Source organism: Polyergus mexicanus, unplaced genomic scaffold, assembly GCF_030449975.1.
Source record: "Polyergus mexicanus isolate NDT 795.1 unplaced genomic scaffold, iyPolMexi1.0 SCAF_16, whole genome shotgun sequence".
In the NCBI taxonomy this organism is placed as follows: domain Eukaryota; kingdom Metazoa; phylum Arthropoda; class Insecta; order Hymenoptera; family Formicidae; genus Polyergus; species Polyergus mexicanus.
The window spans coordinates 1339236-1357631 of record NW_027223336.1 but is presented as its reverse complement, the minus strand read 5'-3'; the positions used below and the strand labels follow the sequence as shown (position 1 = coordinate 1357631).

Below are 18396 nucleotides of genomic sequence, written 5' to 3'. Positions count from 1 at the left end.
TAGGATTAAAAAATCTCGGCGAATTAAATTTCGACGCTGAAAATGTCGAGAATAGAGAAGCTTATTTGGTTACATATAACTTCAAGGATCGTATATTACTTGTATGTGATTTGATAAAATTCTGCGACTCGAAGTCTCTCGTAAAACGGTCGGCAAAAAAAAAAAAATTTGATAGTCGATGTCCTTACGACATCCTTTTCATTCCCGCCGAGGTCAAACTACGCAGAGACGATCGTCGAATCCCAAGGTAGGCGAGTCCAAGGATTGATAGACAAAAAGCTACGCAAAAAGTAGGTTCACGGTCGCCGTTTAATTTAATACTCGTCGCGATTGGATAAGGAATCGGCGAACAAGTCGGTAAATTGCTTATTTCATGCGTGATTAACGCGGATTATAAGTCGGACTATTAGATTTCTACGCAATATCGAACATGAAATATATGATATCAATACTTTGCCGGTCAAGATTTCGCGAAAAAATAATTTTGCCGCTCCTTCGTTAAAATTACAACATCTATTTAGTGCTACATCTAAACGTTGTCTTTGCATCCTAAAATGATAGAAAGTTTAGTTGTGAAAAAGATTCTGGACCACGATCCTGTGATTCTATCTGTACGATAAATCCGATGACACGCGTTGTACCTACTTCACCTGTAGCCCGCTTGTAACGAGTCGCACGTGCGTATGGGCTAACACGCGTAACGATAAATGCTGAAACGTATGACTTGATGCGTCACTCGCAGAGACAGAATAGATAGAATACGAATCATACTGAAACACAATGAATCATTGGTAAATTTCTTACATCGTATATGTTTCAGCGACTGTCCGATCTTCCGGATCTTGTCATTACTAAATATATTCGTATAAATATCTATCGCGAGATATTATACAAAGATTTCATTCAAAGACGATACAAAATTAAAGTCGCGCGTTATTAATATTATATATGGTAAATAACTAATATGAAATCAGAGAAAGAGGACTTTCAATGAACGGTGGCAAATTTTCACAAACGTAACTTTCTAGTATAATAATGAATATTTTTTTCGATTACGCGAACTCATATTATACAATTAAATCTAATTAAAGAATTAATTAAAGTAATTATATAATTAAATCTAGATCTTTCTTCCATGTATATGATTAAGAAGCGTATAAGTTGATCGCCAATTGTTTCATCAGCTTGTCGGAAATAATGAAAGCCACGCTAGAAATCGCCAAGGGAATTTCCCATCAAAGAAGAGCAAAAGGAGCAAGAAGAGGAAGAAGAAAGAAGAGAAGGTGGTCGAGGAGAGGGGAAAAAACGAAGGAGCGAGTCAGGCAGGCAGGCAGGCAGGCAGGCAGGCGAGCAGGCGTTCTCCGTTCGCAAGATTAGCCAACCTGGAAGAGGGCCGATGCCAGTGAACTCGGTTGGCCGGTCACTAACCAGGTAACCCACACTAGCACGACGACGTCAATGTGCTATGCAGCAGCAACAGCAACGGTTACGCTACGGGCTTTTTCACCGTTTGTCAGGAGGCCCTCGCCCGCGGAGTGCATAGCCCTGGTTAGATGTACCCTGAAGTAATTGCACGTGAGATTCCTGCCTAACGCCCTCCTCCTATCCCTCCTCCGCCTTCCCTCCTTCGTCCTTTCCTCCTGTGTTCTCCGTACATCCCTCGCGAAAAATTACTTCGACGTCGAATCAACACCGCTCTCGCCTCTTCCGGGAACGGCGGAAAATTCGCACGTTCTATTTTAACATTATAGTTAATCCTAGAAGGAACGGCGAGAGATAAAGAAAACGACAAATGTTGTAAATTTCGAGATATGAGATATTTACTTACTTCTATATCGCTATCCAAGCGAATTGGTAATTCTATCCACAAATTATTGATCCGCTGTTATCGCCTGTCTAAAACATTATTAGACAACGCAGGAGAAACCGCTACTCCGTATGCGTATTCACGCGTGAGTTTATCACATGACAAGTGGAAGGTTCGGGATGGAAAGAGCGGTGGGGTTGGCTTCACGACGACGTCACGTTTCACCGCCACAAATTATCAACGTTAACGCCCGATCCGTATCGTTGGGTCATCAAAAATAATAGCAATCATTTGATACGAGAATAAGACCAATAAATCATTGCAATGCATTTGACACTTGTTTCTTTTAAATTTGTCTGCAATAATATCAGAAATGAAACGCGAATATTTATGTTCTCGCCAAATTCTTGGTTGGAATTGACGCGAATATGATCATCAGCTTAACGATTCAAAATCTATGATTCTTGTAAAAATATAAAAATAAAAATCTAAAAATCAAAGATATTTAAAATATCTGACAATTATAAAAGGATGTATAATATATGTGACATTTCAAAAAAATTTAATGATACATCTAAAAATATAAGAAACTTTATAATAAGGAACTATAATATAGGTATTTAAAAATTTAAAGGCTCGCTCAGCATCCATTTTATCTCTCTTCTCCCAGGATACGGTCGTAAGAAATCACAAGGGAGCGTCACGCGGTCGGCGCGATTCCTGCCGATTTCCGCGCGAGAAATCCCGAAGAAACATCGAGAAGTTCACGGTCAAGAGTGCCTCGAAGCAGCGTTACCTCGTATACGGAGTAAATGTACGCGTGTGTGCGCCGTGTAATCGAAAAGAGAAGGAGGCAAAGAAGAAAAAGAGGGAGAAGGAGAGGAAGAGAAATGCGAAGAGCGCGAAGGATCGAGGGAGGGAACGAGCGAGAAGCAAAGAGGAAGCCACGATGGCGAGCTAGTGGGGCTTGCAGTTTGTTGCCCGATGACCGAGTTCATCGCCTCCTTCTCGTTGTCGGTGCCCCGAAATCGAGAATCTTCGATGATCGAGCGAGTCGCGAGACGAGACTCGCTTTTTCATTGAAAGCTGCCTGAGGAAGGAAATCGAAAAAGCGACCTATCGCGAAGACAGCATATATATGATGTAGAACAATTTTCAAGACATACTATTTATGACGTGCTAAAATATCTATTTTCATAGTGTAAGTCAGATGTTCAATAACATCTTCTTTTCGTGCGCTTTTATAGCAAGATATATTAAAAGAAATATTCTTGTGCGCGTTTTAAAATATTAATATGTAATATAACTCACTTTTCGTGTGAAAATAACACATTAATCACAAATTGAGCGATATCAATTTTTAACAAGATATAGATAATAATATTCCTTTTCTATCTCTTAATCTCATCTATAATTCACGGTACCGAAGGTAGATCGACCTCTATCTGGAGAGAGAGAACCGTTCCCGGCTTCGCGATAGTGCACGCAACGGCGACCACCACGCCAGACATTACATCAACGAAAACAGTGGTCACATCGTATGACGCAAAAGATCATTCATCTAACAAAACTGCGCAGGTAACTGCCACGTCTGGATTATAGCGGCAACGAACTTTCGACGATGTGGGTCAGAAAAACAGGCTTAGCGCGCCAAGCCGCTCTTTACTATGAGACGTCCATTTCCGACTGCTACCAGAATTATCGTGCTATTTGTCATACTTGATACTCCCGTAAAATAAATTACAGTTGTAATTTGAGAGGGAGACAACTGATGACAATTATATTTTCATATCTATTCGAAATATTGATTTAACATCTTAATTAAATTTCCATGTGAATATCGGTAAAAAGGATACATGGATAAATAATCTCCGATAAATTATTTCTCCAATTTTTGACGAGTATAAGTTTTTACAATTTTATATCAGCGATTGATCGTCTAGTTATAATCAGAATTCTTATCGTATGAATTCTATTATAGAAAGCTTATTTCTATCCGCGCGTGCAAAAGAAAGATATTTTATTTAATGAGAATTCTTTTCAAACGCGATGCATCGCGAATGCATTTGCCAAAGGTCAACGACCGAACACTCTCGATCGTTCGTATTATTCGCTTCTCTCACGCATGCGTGCTTAAGACAGAAAGGGGTAAAGGAGCAGTGTGCAAAATTTTAGTGGCCACTCGCGATACCACGGTAATAGTTACGCGACTCTCCCCCTGGCTATAATTGAAAAAGTTACGGGATAGAGAAATACAAATTTTTCAGGAAAAAAAAAAAAACACGATGCACATGTTAGTAACGTACCGGCAATTCTAGGGTCGACGGCCGACGACTCCTACGATCGTTATGTCATTCATGCTCTTACGCACGCACGTACCTCTCGGACGTACGAGCGCGTGGACTTGTGCGTACTTAAGCGTAGAAACGTAGGAGTACTGTTACACGTCGCGTTCCGTACCGACGAAACACGATGAATTTTCTCGACGGTGTGACGAAAGAGTTATTTGTAATTGGGGAGATTATATCGCCGGGCTCCGGTGACGTCCACTATTCTCGAAATAGCACGACGCCTGATATTTTCGGTCAGATATATATTCTTGAGGAAGATCTATTTTTCTTCTCTCTCTCAGGATTTTTATATATACAATATTTATTAACTATAAATAAGTTCAGATTTTCTTTGATAAATTCCCGCGATGATTTCTGCAGACTTGATATAAATAAATACCGATAAAAATTTTATCTCGTCTCGATTATCGAGAATTAATAGATTTTACGGCAAAATCGATCGTTTATTCGGACATGGACCGTTCGAAGAATCAGGTGCGCGCCCTCGAACATCTTCGGAGGCGATTATCTATAGATAGAGAGATTGCCTCTTAGCATTCTCAACAGAGCCCTTCGCGAGAGAGTTCAAGGACTCGAAGGTGGTAGAGGACGATGAGCGAGAAGAGAGGAGGAGAAAGGACGCGTATTCGCGCGACGGCGAGGATACGTAAGGGCAGCTGGGAGCGTTACACCTAGGTAGGGCATTGCACCGGTGCACGCGATCTGGTAGAAGTCTTCGCCAGGCGCTCGCGATGCAACTGCAAAGAGTTGCATTCGCGTAGCCGCGTGCAGTGACCCGCCCTACCGTTAGGACGGCCCCGAGGATGCGTTCCCCTCTTCTTCTGCGCTGCTTTCTTCTTGTTCCTCTTGCGCTTCTTCTTCCTTCTCTTATTCTCTTTCTGCCCTCTCTCCCATTTTTCGAGCGAACACCCTCCTCCCTCCAATCCCTTCATTCGCACATCTCGAGCGTTCCTAGGCACCGGGAAGCAAGAGCGCGTCCGTCTAAGAAGAAGGGAGAGGGCGAGGAACGAACCCACCTTCTTCCTTCGCTTTTCTTTTATCCGATTCTAACCGTGCCGCATAAAGCTCGCGTTAAGTGCGAAACGCGATTGACCTCGCGGTACCTCGTAACAACTCTCGAAACGGATCATTTAATTCAAAGACACGCGAATATTAATTTACCACGCCAAGTGACACCGTTGAAAGTCAAAACGAGATTGCGATCATTGCGTGATTTTTCTCTCGCTGCTTAATCGCATTCATATTTTTTAACGTATTTCTACTATCTCTCTTTAACTTATCCGTAATTTTATATATTATCGATTCGCTCTCTTCGTTATGAAAAGAAAAAATAAAAGATTAAAAATGATATTTATCGGTACGCTATCTCTCTTTCTATATTTCGTCTAAATTTTCTTAAAATCGACAGCCGAGGGACAATCTCCCTTTAAAACTTGAAAAATCGATCATCTCCAAGGATGCGCGGGTGCACTCGCCGCTTCGCTCGCCACCCTGGATTTTATGCCAGGCGTCGCGACGCCCCGCACAATCCCGGCGCGTTTCGTTCAGCGTCGACGCAGGTGCTCGTTCGCGGCGAGTCGCGCGGGGTGGGATGGGGACGAACGGCGCGAAGAGGTCAGTGACCGTTTTGCGAGCTGGTAGGGGTCGGCGCACTCCCGAGACTACGCGTGTGTATGTATGTATGTATGTATGTATACACACACATACGTGTCGGTTGCAAGACGCGCGCGCCGATGCAGTCGCTGCACTCCCACGTCGCTATGCAGTCCCGTAACATTCGCGGAAGCCGCCTGCCTCCTCGCTCTCCTTCTCTCTCTCTCTCTCTCTCTACTTCTCTGGGTTCTCTCCTCCTCCTCTTCCTCCTCCTCCTATCCTCGCCTCCATCCCGAAGTGAAGAAGCTTCGCTCCGTGGATAGACCGATTTTGACTTAGCAACCACACTCGGCGCGATACACCCGTGACCGACCTTCCCCTACCTTCCTATATCCAATTGCGCTGCACCGCCGAGGTGGAGGACCTCGTTTCCTTACCGTTCGGCGGAATTTCAAACGAACGGCGCGGCGGCTCTCTAGCCGCGGAACAGGCGCATTCCGTTGCCGCGACCACGAGGTCATTGATTCTCGCCGTGTCAACCTTTTCGGTCGTACCTCGGGTACGCGGTGCCCGCGACGCGGCAGTCACGATTGGTTTCGCTTTCCGGAGGTTCCCGGCGAGAGCCGCCACCGACGGTGAATCGAGAGACGCGCGACACGGTTTCTCTACCTCAATTAAATCTACTGTACGCGGGAAATCGATGATTTACGGTCTACGTAATGTCTCTTCGATGTCAGAGAGCTAATGCGCGCTAAGAGTAAGACGCGAATTAAAAGATCATGCAGAATTCGCTATCTGATAATTTAAAAAGATTTATCGCTTCTTCGATTATATACAATTACATTATTACCGTATACATTGAAATATCGATTATTGCCAGATGTGTTCGACATTTTGTACATGTATCGCTGCAAGGGCTTGAAACGGCCTTCTATCGGGCCTGTATATACGCGATGGCATCTTATATTGTATATATTAAAACGTTCTTTCTCACCGCTAGAGCCACAATTCTCCCTTCCCTACAACACGCGTTCGATGCAACGGATGCAACCAGTGTCCGCGCTGTGCATTGCTGTACCTGCATTTTGCGAAACCGGTTCCCATGCCGCGCATTGTCGTAAGGTTCACAATGCAGATGCCAGACGATGAGTTAGATCGCCGCGAGATCACGATGGTCGGGCGAGAGCACGCGAGATTCGAGAATGGCAAGGCCGGTTATGTAAAAGCCCCCATTAATCGTAAGACTGCTCTCTGGGTCAACGCACCGCGAGGACGCCGACACGGCATCCATTGTCTTCCCGAAGACCACGCCTCGCGCAGAGTGTTCGCCATTCTAGGATCGATGACCGCGAAAATTCAGGATCTTAAATAATTTCCCTCGCCCTTTCTTCGCAATATGTCATAAATACATTAACCTTTGGTACTTAAATCGACAATTTACTTACAGTTCCGTCACTGCGTGCTATTACTCATCATGTATGATTTATTGTCGGTTATTTGTCTAGAGCTAAATAGGCGGATGAATTTTTAAGACAACTCCTACGCTCTCCGATCTAACGCTCTACCGTATTTTTTCCCATGTGATGAATTAAATAAACATTATTTTTGTGTCTACTGTGCGCGTGTCTTTCCAAAGAATTTTCCAAAGAATTTTTCCATAATCGATTTTTGTTGAATTGTAATTCTTTTCGCTCTCGTTCTAGTCTGATTTCTATACTCTTTTCTTAATTACGTCAAGAAAATTTCAAAGAATTTAGCGCATCATAATCTGATTTTGTTTAAAAAAAAAAAAAAAAAAAAAAAAAAAAAGTCGATTGATACATACGGATATATTTTTATTTTTATATAGATAGTAAACTAAATTTGTCATAGAATTATTTCACACATTGTTGTTCCTTTCGATAAAATAATATTAAAACAAAATTTGTACACGTGAATTTCTTTTTTGCAAAAATATTAAAAGAAATAAGAAAAAATTAATTGCCGATTATATCAATCTGATAATCAAGCCCCAGAAACACGGTCTCGTCTTTCTCACAGTCAGCCTAGTTAGCGGCTTATGTTAGTAGAAGGCTCGCACCATCGGCCTCCTCGTTTCTCCTCGTTTTTCGTGATCAATCGAGGAAGAGAAAAGCGGTTTGCCGCGGCTACCCGTTCGTCAGTCCGTGAGAGGAGGCGGGACCATAAGTAAAGGTACTCGCTATAATCAAGTTGCGTCTTAAAGTAGCAATACGAAGCAGGCCAGCCTGGGGCTAGTGGCACACGTTCCTTGCTCTCCTCATTCTCTCTCTCTCTCTCTCTCTCTCTTTCTTTCTTTCTTTCTCTGCCAGTACTATCTTTTACCTTCACGTTCCACGTCGTTTCCTCGAGAAGACGTCTTTTTCCTTCCGTTTACCTTGGCTTTGCCATCACGAATGACGCTTTCGATGATCTTAATAATTTTAATAAGATGACCTATATTGCCATTAAATAAATAATGCGATTTTTAAGTTCTCAGAAATGTTAAGATACAATACATTGACCATTCAAGTATGTAATATTCGCAATATCCAAGGATACACACAGCTATTCATAAAGTAAAGGATCTAACGGTTCAAGGAGTTAAGAGACTTCGTAGATTGGAATACTCTTGATTCTTAGAACACAGCCAGGATAACGCGATATCCCATTTCTTACGTTCGTTTAACCCACGCGATCCGATTTATAAGCAGCAATCTATTATAACCCGATCATTTTTCCTTGTCGACAATATATAATGGCTAAAGGAAATGAGATTTTGAAAATCGAAATCATGATAAACTCCACGATCAGAATGATGAACGCGTAACGTTCGATCACGACGTTCTATTTCTTCCTTTACGCTAAATCGACGGGATTCGCGACTGACAGGACTTTACTGTAACTCGTCCATCTTGGTTCATCAAAGATCTAACGGTTCGAGATGCCGAGGCTTTGGAAATCGAAGCCTTCCTAAGACTCGCAATCAGGCTCACGATATTGCATTTCTTTCTTTAGCATCAACTGCGCGAATCACACCTCGACTCGCTCATCTTTACCTCGTCGTTGCAACTGTACTCGATCGCAGACATCTACATTATCTATGTCGCGTCGTTGCGTGCCTTCCTCTCGTTTCTTCTTCCACCTGAACGACGCAAGATTCTTTCGCTGCGTCAATTGCGCGCGCGACCATTTACAGAGGCGAGAGCGATCGTGTGCGTGTTCTCGCTCGCGAACGCAACGAGGTGATCGAGCGCGGCCTCCTTGTGTTTCTTCGCAGGTCGCGGCACAAGTCGTCCATCGCTCGACCCAGCACGTGGCGCCAGCAGAGAAATTACTTTTTCCATTTTTCTTTCGCCGCGAGCGAACGAGCAAGCGCGAACAGTATCGCTCGTGTCATTTTCACCGATTCTGTCATTGATGTGATAGAATGCATTTAAGTAGACCCGATAATCGCGCTTTTTACCAAATCGCTTCTTAACAGAAGTTTTATCACTATCGAATCTAGATCGAGTTGCGTGACCGACTGAAATATAATAAAACTGGAGAAGAATTTTAATTAGACAGTAGAAATATTGGTCTTTTATTTTTTTTTTAAATGTAACAATTTGAAAATATCGCGGAATATCATGATCAATATCGTGAGCGAGAAATTCGACGCGTTCATTCGACGACACATCGTCGTTGACACATATCCTGAGTCACTGCGCTTCCCTGAACGAGATATGATCGAAGACACGCGCCGCATTGTAAAGATTACGCCGACGAAATACAACGCGCATCTTAATGTCCGTGCAGCGGGTGTACGCGTGATGCAACGCAGCTGCTCCTCCACGCCCACTGATCCTCTTCCGTTCCTTTTCTTTTTGGAACGACCGACTCTTCATGCCGAAAAAGCACGCGCGCGGTCACGTACATTTTATAGCATTTCCGAATAAACGGATCTAGATGTACTTTTTGTATAGTTTAGTTTTTAAGTCTTTTTACGCAAATGTGTAAAGATTTAGAATCTTCTCATGCAGTCCGGAAATTGGCGGTACTCCAGAGTTTATTATTATCAGTTAATCGATCGTTTTTCCGTGTGTTGTTTGTAAGGTCAAATTTGTTGCCGATCACACGATCTTACGGAGGCATTATAAAAATCGATGAAACGCGTGCGATGCAAAATACATGACACATGTAAAGTACAACGCGTAAAGCCGCAAGACGGAACAGTCACGTGGTATTCTTGTGAGTTTGCGCGCATACGTGCACCCGCTCTTACTGCTGCTGCTGCTCCAGGTTCAGTGACATCACGCACGCATATGCGTGACGCGCAGTGCGCACCGTTATGCCCATAGCCTGCCCCATAGCGCCCACTGCGGAAGTATCGCCATATTACTCAGCGATACGACATATACGCGACGATCGGCGTCCGTGCCGATGTGCACCAGGTCTATGTATTGACGACTATGTACTCCGTTAATCCGCGAATCGCGTGAAAGAAGCGTTCAGATCAGACAATATTCTTCCCTCGCATAATAATTATACACGGTACGCATCAATCTCGTCATAATAAATTTGTTTATCTTCACTTTTAATTCGCGCGGACAGGCAAGATATTTTCCTTTCTTTTTTTCTCGAGAATAATTTAAGAATGTATAGATAATTAAAAATTTCATCCAAGTTTGACGAAAGAATCGAACTTGTGTCAGAGATGCGCATAGCATCTTCTGAAGAGATATCTAGGACCTTCGACGTTCGCATCGTGATTGTACGATAATCAGAAGCTGGGTAGGAAGCCGAGAATCTTGATAGAGGCAAAGCGACTATGAAGTCGGCGACCGGTCGCTCAGTGCCAAGGACACGAACGGTAGACAATGCAATCCTCGGTTGCTGTGAAAAAGCAACCTCTAATTACGCGCCTCTGCTTGTTACATTTTTATCCGCGCGCCTCCTCAACATGCATCGCTGCGCGTTACCATTCCATTAAAGCGAGAGGAAGGAATTGCGAACCATCTTGATACACAATGCAAACGCCGATAATCCCATTTACATAATTGCGAATAAAACGAATCCATTAAGCCATACGCGAAGGCGAAAAGTCATGTAATTCAAACGCGGGAACCAGACAAAGCGAAGAAACTCACCTACGGTTTTATGGATAAAACGTAATTAATATTCATTCAACGTTATAAAATTTTTTTATTGTTCGAGCTAATCTTTTTTTTTTCTCCCGGAGATCATCGACTATCGTTATAATAGTAAATAATCATTGAAGAAAATATGCGCGAGGATTATTTCGACGCTCTATAGAATGTGTTAATGAAGATGAACCATCAAATTCGCTTCACGTCTGAGAATGTAATATTCTTTGACACGATGCTTAAAGAAAAATAATGTAATAACAACACGTGCGATAGGCTTTACAGTACGATCGATTAAAAATAGATGCGAGGGTCATGGTGTATTCGTTGCATATAAATGTGCGTGGTTGCAGGTCACTACCCGATTTCAAGGAAACGCCATCGTCTGACCTCCGTCGTCGCGGCCATTACATTCGAGGTCTGTCCGAGTTCGTAGCCGAGTAAGAGAGCGTGAAGAAATGCTTCAGCGAAATATCCGCGTAAATCTATCTCACGGAGAGACGATTTATTGCGCTCAATAAGCATCGGTTAACCAAAGAACAACTCCATTTTAAAAATACTGGATAATATTGTACATACATCTCAATGATTTATTTATAAGAAGCGCGAAAGAATAGAGAGATATCCCTCTGTTACATTTTTACTTTTAATTTATACACACGCACAACTTGTGACATAATAAACATAATGAATAAACGCAAATATATATAATAATTTACTCTTGCGGATTATTTTCTATTAACGAAAGCAAAGTTGACACCGCTATGAAATCTTCGCATAATTCAATATTCTCGAATGTTCACATTCGATTCGCAGCCGTATAGATTCTTTAGACCGCAGGAAGTGCATTCAAGGATTTTCCGTAGGAGGATATTTCGGATCCTCGAAATACGATATTTTTGTGAAAAAGGAAAGAACCGAGCAATCGCCTCAAAAATCGAGAATTCGATGATATAGACAGAGAATCATATAACCCTTCCCTCTGCGCTGTTCCTTTGAAGTTTATTGCCGACCTTGCCATTGTATATCGTACAACGTGTCTTTATACAGAAAACTTTTGTCTTGTAAAGATATAAACTTTAACTTCCATATGGTAGAGTGATAGTTGACATTTTTATCATTAACGTAATTTATTTTGTCGCGAGTTTACAACAGTGCGTTAACCTCGACTCTTGGTCTTTTTCTTGCGCATCGTTAAATAATCGAGTATCATTACGTGATCAAAAAATATTTATAAAGAAATTATATCAATTTTGCATGAATAATAATTTAGTTTTTGAGACCCGATTATCATAATATTTAATTTTTTTTTTTTTTGAGCGAGATTTATTTATAAATATTGCTTATTACAATAATTAAACGAAATTTTTTCCATTTTTTCTCATTGCGCAATTGAAGAGGATGAATAACTGGTAGGTTGAATATCCGTTTCAGTTTTATCAGCAGTAATTCGATGCGACATAAGAAAAGTGATAAACAGCCACGAGAATGCTTTCGGGACATCAAGTATATTTATATTAAAATAGCGAATACCGACCTCAACTTGATCTCTCGGTCTGATTCAGCGAGTATGTCAAATCGTCATCACATTTTTTGTGCAAACATACACGTGACGATCAGTTTTTTATTCATAAATGTGAATCTTGATGACAAATTTTAAAATCAAATTAATTAGATATTCAATTATTTATATCTGACATTATTAAAAATTCTTACGAATAATCCTTTAAATTGGTAACAAAGATTATGACATTCTTAAATTTGCGCGCATAAGAATTAAAATTTTTCCCGTTCGAGAGTAGGAAATTACGAGAGAAACAAAGCGGGGCATATACCGCGAGAAAAAAAAGATCACGGTTTTATATAGTATATACTAATGAAAAAAAGAAGGAAGGAAAAAAGCAAAGGGGAAGAACGACTGAGCGAAAAGAGAGACATAAGGAAAGAACGAGTGAGCGAAAAGAGAGAGGAGCAAGTGTGGGAATAGAGAGAAAAAGAAGCAAGAGACAAAGATATGGCAAGAGGAAGAGAAAAAGAGAGATAGATAGATAGATGAGAGAGAGAGAGAGAGAGAGAGAGAGAGAGAGAGAGAGAGAGAGAGAGAGAGAGAGAGAGAGAGAGAGAGAGAGAGAGAGAGAGAGAGAGAGAGAGAGAGAAGCAACGCGACAATCACTACACTCGCGGTTAGCTCGAGCGAGAGGGCGCATGGCCTTGGCCGCTGCTGCAGGGTAATTCAGTCAAGGTTTCGGCCGATGAACTTCCTCCAACGGGAGGAAGGAGACCCCGCCGGCTGGTCGTGGTAGACGCGGTGGGGATGATGCCGGACCAATCGCGCGACTACAGGGCCCGTCGAGCCGACGACCGATTGGTCGGGCCCGTCATGGTCGCGACGGCACAGCTCCGGGGGCCCGCAGCGAATTGTCAGTGACCTCGAGCATTGAAAATACGATGAACTCTCTCGGGGGGCCCTGTAAGAGAGCGTACGGAGCAATGTGTTGTGTGTCCTCTACTACATACTAGGTAGCCAGGGCGTAGACATTGTAGATGATCGAGGCACAGCCTGCGATAGTCTGGCAAGCGAGCAGGCACATCAATCCCTCCCCACCTTCGAGTTGGTCAGAGTTGCCGAGTAAGGGCTGCACGGCCCCCAGGTAACCAATACTCGGCAGCACCGAACACGAGTCAGACCAACGCGAACCTCCCTCGAGCGAAGACTTACTTTCACTCTCTCTTCAGGTTACCATCCGCTCGCGTTCGGCTACCATTCGTTGCGTTTGCCGGCGAGCATCGCTATAACACCTGGCTGTAACCTTTGCACAACCGCAGATCGTACCGATCCGTCGTACACCTCGGAGCGGAAGTTTGAGCGCGCGCACGCGAATCGATATTCATTAGTGATCGGTCAGTGAGGGTATAGTGACAGTGAGAGCGAGATGAGGACCAGTGGACTGATATCGTAAATGTCGACCTAATCGTTCTCAGTGCAGTGTCGTGAGCAAACGGATGTAGTTTTCTTCAGGGACGAGAGAACACTGACAGAGTGAAAGCTTCCTCTCCCGACGAAACATGATTCTTATTACGGACAGTAGTGCGCGGGACACGCTGGCAACATCACCCGCATCCGAATCGCTAATCGCCGGCGTGTCCACGCTTGACTCCCGTGCGTCCAACGTGCCGCGCGTACCCGCTCAGGGCATCACTAGCCCGTATCACGTGGTGCAGTTAGCAGCTCATTGTCTTAGTTCCAGTATGCCGACAATGGATTCGACAGTCTCCTCCGCTAAACCCGAACCCGAACTTAACATAGGTACGCGAGAATAAGCCGGTATCTCTCTTTGATTGACGGCGCGATAAACAATGTAATTTAAGATAGGCGCGTGCGAGCGTAAAAAAAAAAAAGCGAGTAGGACCGCGGGTGAAAGCAGAAAGTTGTAATACGGCGATGCTGTAACACGCCGCACGCGCGCGCGGGAGAGGAGAAAGTGTTCTTCTTTCCCTCCCACCTTTCTCTCGCAGCCGCACCGCGGCACGTGGAGAGGAAGCCGCGGGAGAGGATGATTATCGTTGCGACGACTTGCATTAACGGAACGCATTTCTCTCGCTTGTTTCAGAATTCGACGGGACGACCGTGTTGTGCCGGGTCTGCGGTGACAAGGCGTCCGGTTTTCACTATGGAGTCCACTCCTGCGAGGGATGCAAGGTGAGTACCGACGGCGGATCAGTTGTCAGTTAACGTAGCGATCCGATTCCGTCAGCGCTAACGTTTCGGTTCGAGGAGGGTTACGTTACAATATCTAATCGGATTTTTAAATCAAAAATTCTGCTGACGGAATCCGATATCGCGCGAGCGATTGCAGCGCGAATTGTGTTTTCGCGCCAAGCGATTTCGATATGTTTGTCGAGGTGTTTTGTTAACAAAATTAATCTTGCTTTACTCTTGTCATAGATGTAAACGATAATTTGATTTGTAATCGAAAAATACAAAAGTTAGAGACAGAGATAAATGATTTTAATTAAAGATTTTTTATAAGTATAAAATATATATAAAAAAAGTAACAGAATCGCGAGAAAAAGTGTATGCGATCGAATTTCCATTAAAGTAAAAATCAACTTGTCCAAATAATATATCGAATTAAAATTATTTCAAATAGTTTAAAGAATCCGTGGCAATAGATTATTATCTCTATATATCTTCGAGAATATCGAAATTGTGGATGGGCAGTACGGCCAGTAGGAATGAACGTGCGTGAATGTAAATGTGCGTGAAATGAGAAACCAAGGCTACGTAGGAACTGTCGACCGAGCACGGGTTAACCTTGGTCACGCGGAAATCATAAGAGATTTCAAGTGGTCCTTGAGGTTATTTCACGATCCGGTAGTTCTCCCACATCAGCGAGGAATCTCCTCGAAGGTCATTTTCGATTTACGTATCGCCAGGGTCAATTTCTTAACGATTGCAATGATCGATGCGATCATGATTAAAAACATCAATCATTTCCTTGTAGATTCCTCTTGACATATGTTACGCTTCTGCGCCATTTTTTATGCTAGGACGCCATCATTCTTAGGAAGAAACAGTTAACTTAGAGAATGAACTTAACCATTGCGTAATATATTGCGTAAAATTGGGCGGAAAATGTGATCTCTTTTTATCGCTACAACTTGTCCGCGTTAAAGAAATTCGGAAGGTTCACAGCAGGTAAGGCTTCTCAAATTCCTTCTAAAGATCCCTTTTTCGTCAGTAGTTTCCATGCCTAACAGCTTAATATCCTGACAAAATGAAAAATTGCTAAGAGGATATTTGAGGCCCGAAGATGGAAATCGGAGTCGGAGAATTATTGTTGTATTTCATTATCTTCGTATCGGAATAAATATTCGCTCGGACGTTTTTTTGTCTTGTCACGAGGATATTTTCACGAGCTGTTTAAATTATGTCCCGATTTTGACATCTTTTGTTTCGATTGTACGCGCGTCTTTCAACACTCGACCGGAAGTGGGATAGCACTGGCTATCGACGCGTTTTAGGAAGTGAAGGAACGGCGCCACTACCCACCGCTGACTTTACCACCTCCATCGACACACCACGATGGGAGGATATGGAGGTGGTTATACCACCAGGTGCTGTGCATCGTTCGCGCTCGCAGATCGACTTAGACCGCTCGCGTGGCAGCTTCGTATTATCATCTTCTAATCTTCACAAACGATTCACGGTTATTTTTGCGAATCTTCGTACGAGATATATGCATTTACGTAATATATTTCCTATTTAAATACGATAGTCACGGAGAGAGAAAGAAGGAAAAATTTTTTTATTTTTCTAAGACGTGATATTTTTTATAAATCTCATTATTATCTGTAAAAATGTTTCCAAGAGTTTGTCGCAATTACGATATAAATGATTAAAGAACTTAACAGTTGTATTTGCATTTATTACTAATTTATATTTAGATTGATATTCTTGCTTTGCAAAATTAAAAAAAAAAAGAAAGCTCTTCAATATTAATCCGTTATTTATGATTATATAATACAATATCACACAATGCACAGATACTTGAATATAATTTTGATTATTGAGATTAGATTAGACACAGAGCAATAGCTCTTTAAACGCAGTTTTTTGAGAGCGCGGTATTAGATGAATTCGTTGCGGTTGTGCTTCTCCCATTGAAATAATCGAACGGAACCGCTAGTAGACATTTTAGATGTGGGGAACCCAAAAGAAGGGAGCTAAAAGAGAGAGCTGGGCCAACCGAAAACCCAGTGATCATCGTTGCAACCGCGGGAAGGCGAAAGTATCGGGAGGACCTTTCGATTCATGGCGCGGAGCAGGTACTTTTGCTTTCATCGCTCCTATTGTAGGCATGGAAAAAAAAAAAAAAAAAAGAACTAGATCAGCCGCATTCCATGTAGAAACACCTGGCTAAGGATTTTTCCGTCCCCTTTATCCGTCCTCCCACTTTCCGCCACCGTTCCGATGGCTGAAATTCACCGGAAAGACTAATCGGTCGGGCACACAGAGTCATGGCCCCCGGTTGGTTGACTAGGTCAGTAACTTATGGCCACAGCGCCGTAAGAGGCGCTAAACCGAACGAGTCTCCACCGAGTGACCTAGCCGCTAGCGGTAGACCGTCTTAAGGTACTGGAAGAGGGGCTGTGTGGAAAGGGAAGAGAACGCGGAAGAGTGTTGGATATCTTTAAGACTAGGTCGCTCGGTCGCATCACTGTTGCACTATTTCGCTCTACCGTCTCATCGGCAGTACGCTACTTTTCTCCACGCGCATTTCAACACTGAAATATTAATTTCGCTATAGGAAAAAGCTTGCCAATGTAACACGGTGTCACGCGTAAGAGAGTATATAGTATATACACGCACACGATATATTTGTAGAATTTCTATTAATCGATGTAGATTCAAGAATATTTTCAAAATAGGTAATAAATATTTTTAAATCAATTTCAGCTAAATCGATTACGGTTCGGAAATAGCCGAACGGCGCTATTATTGCCCTACTCTTGCTATCATAACGGTACATATCATAGTGAGATTTGAAACAAATATGATTTTCGCACATGAAATTAATATTGTATATTTTAGTAATATTTCAAATTGATAAGTTTTGACTTATAAAATAGCTTGAAATTATATTAAAAAAATTAAAATGTATTTTTCATTTCGACGATGAGCACGAGCTCTCTTTCAATCAGGAAATCTTAATTTAAAATTAAAAGATACAAATCTCCAAAGTTCTCCCTCAATATATGAACTTATGGAATATCAATCGCTGTAATAGAGGAATATTTTCGTGTGGCTGATTTTCTCGAAAAGATCAGAGGATATTATCCAGGAAAAAAGAAAAAAAAAATGAGATTCTTCGATACAGTAGAGTTCCTTTTTAAATTTCCGCGACGAAACGATCATCGGTGGAGGTGCACGTCGACGCTTTTTCCGGAGGGTTGAAATCAGGCGACCGGTGCATTAACCCTCCGGTCGTCGACCCTCCGAGCCAGTTACGTCACTCTCTCCCTCCTCCTTCACCTCCTCCCTCATTCCGCTATCCTCTCCGCACACCCCTTCCCACGGGGGAAGCCTTCACCTCCCCCCTCCCCCTCCCCCCTTCCACTCTCCCTTCCTCTCTCGGGTAACCGTCATTTTTGACGTCGTAACGAGTCGCGATCTCATTTTCATTTGATTGCGCGAGTATTTCGGTGCTCGCTTGAGGTTACTGACCCCGGTGCATCTACTTTAGAATCGGGTCAGTCGCTTATTATCGTAGTAGGTGTTCGCTCGACGTGGTATCTGTCCACCGGAGCGGGAGCTCTTCGAGATAACGCTTCCCCGCCAAGCGAAATCGGACCACCGCAATTTTTACACCCGATAAATTCGTCCCGCGAAACATGATACCATCGGCAAAAAGTATAATTAGATTATTCTTGCCTTTCCAACACGCGTCACGCCGCTTTATTACGTATCCGTGAGTCAATGAGCTTCGAAAGGGTTCACAATTTACGCGGATGCGTCTCG

General features: G+C 42.8%; 1 protein-coding gene and 1 long non-coding RNA gene across 3 annotated transcripts in view; one reads left to right on the top strand and one right to left on the bottom strand.

Moving 5' to 3' along the window:
- The window catches only part of LOC138940398 (uncharacterized), a 160075-nt gene that overhangs the window by 73123 nt on the left and 68556 nt on the right, over nucleotides 1-18396 (bottom strand). The gene's annotated exons all lie outside the window — the stretch shown is intronic.
- Nucleotides 1-18396, top strand: part of E75 (ecdysone-induced protein 75) — a 51415-nt gene that overhangs the window by 21475 nt on the left and 11544 nt on the right. For both annotated transcript variants that reach the window (XM_070309275.1, XM_070309276.1), the window contains exon 2: nucleotides 14486-14574. In XM_070309275.1, the coding sequence (XP_070165376.1) occupies nucleotides 14486-14574 (89 nt within the window). The remainder of the gene's footprint in view (nucleotides 1-14485; nucleotides 14575-18396) is intronic.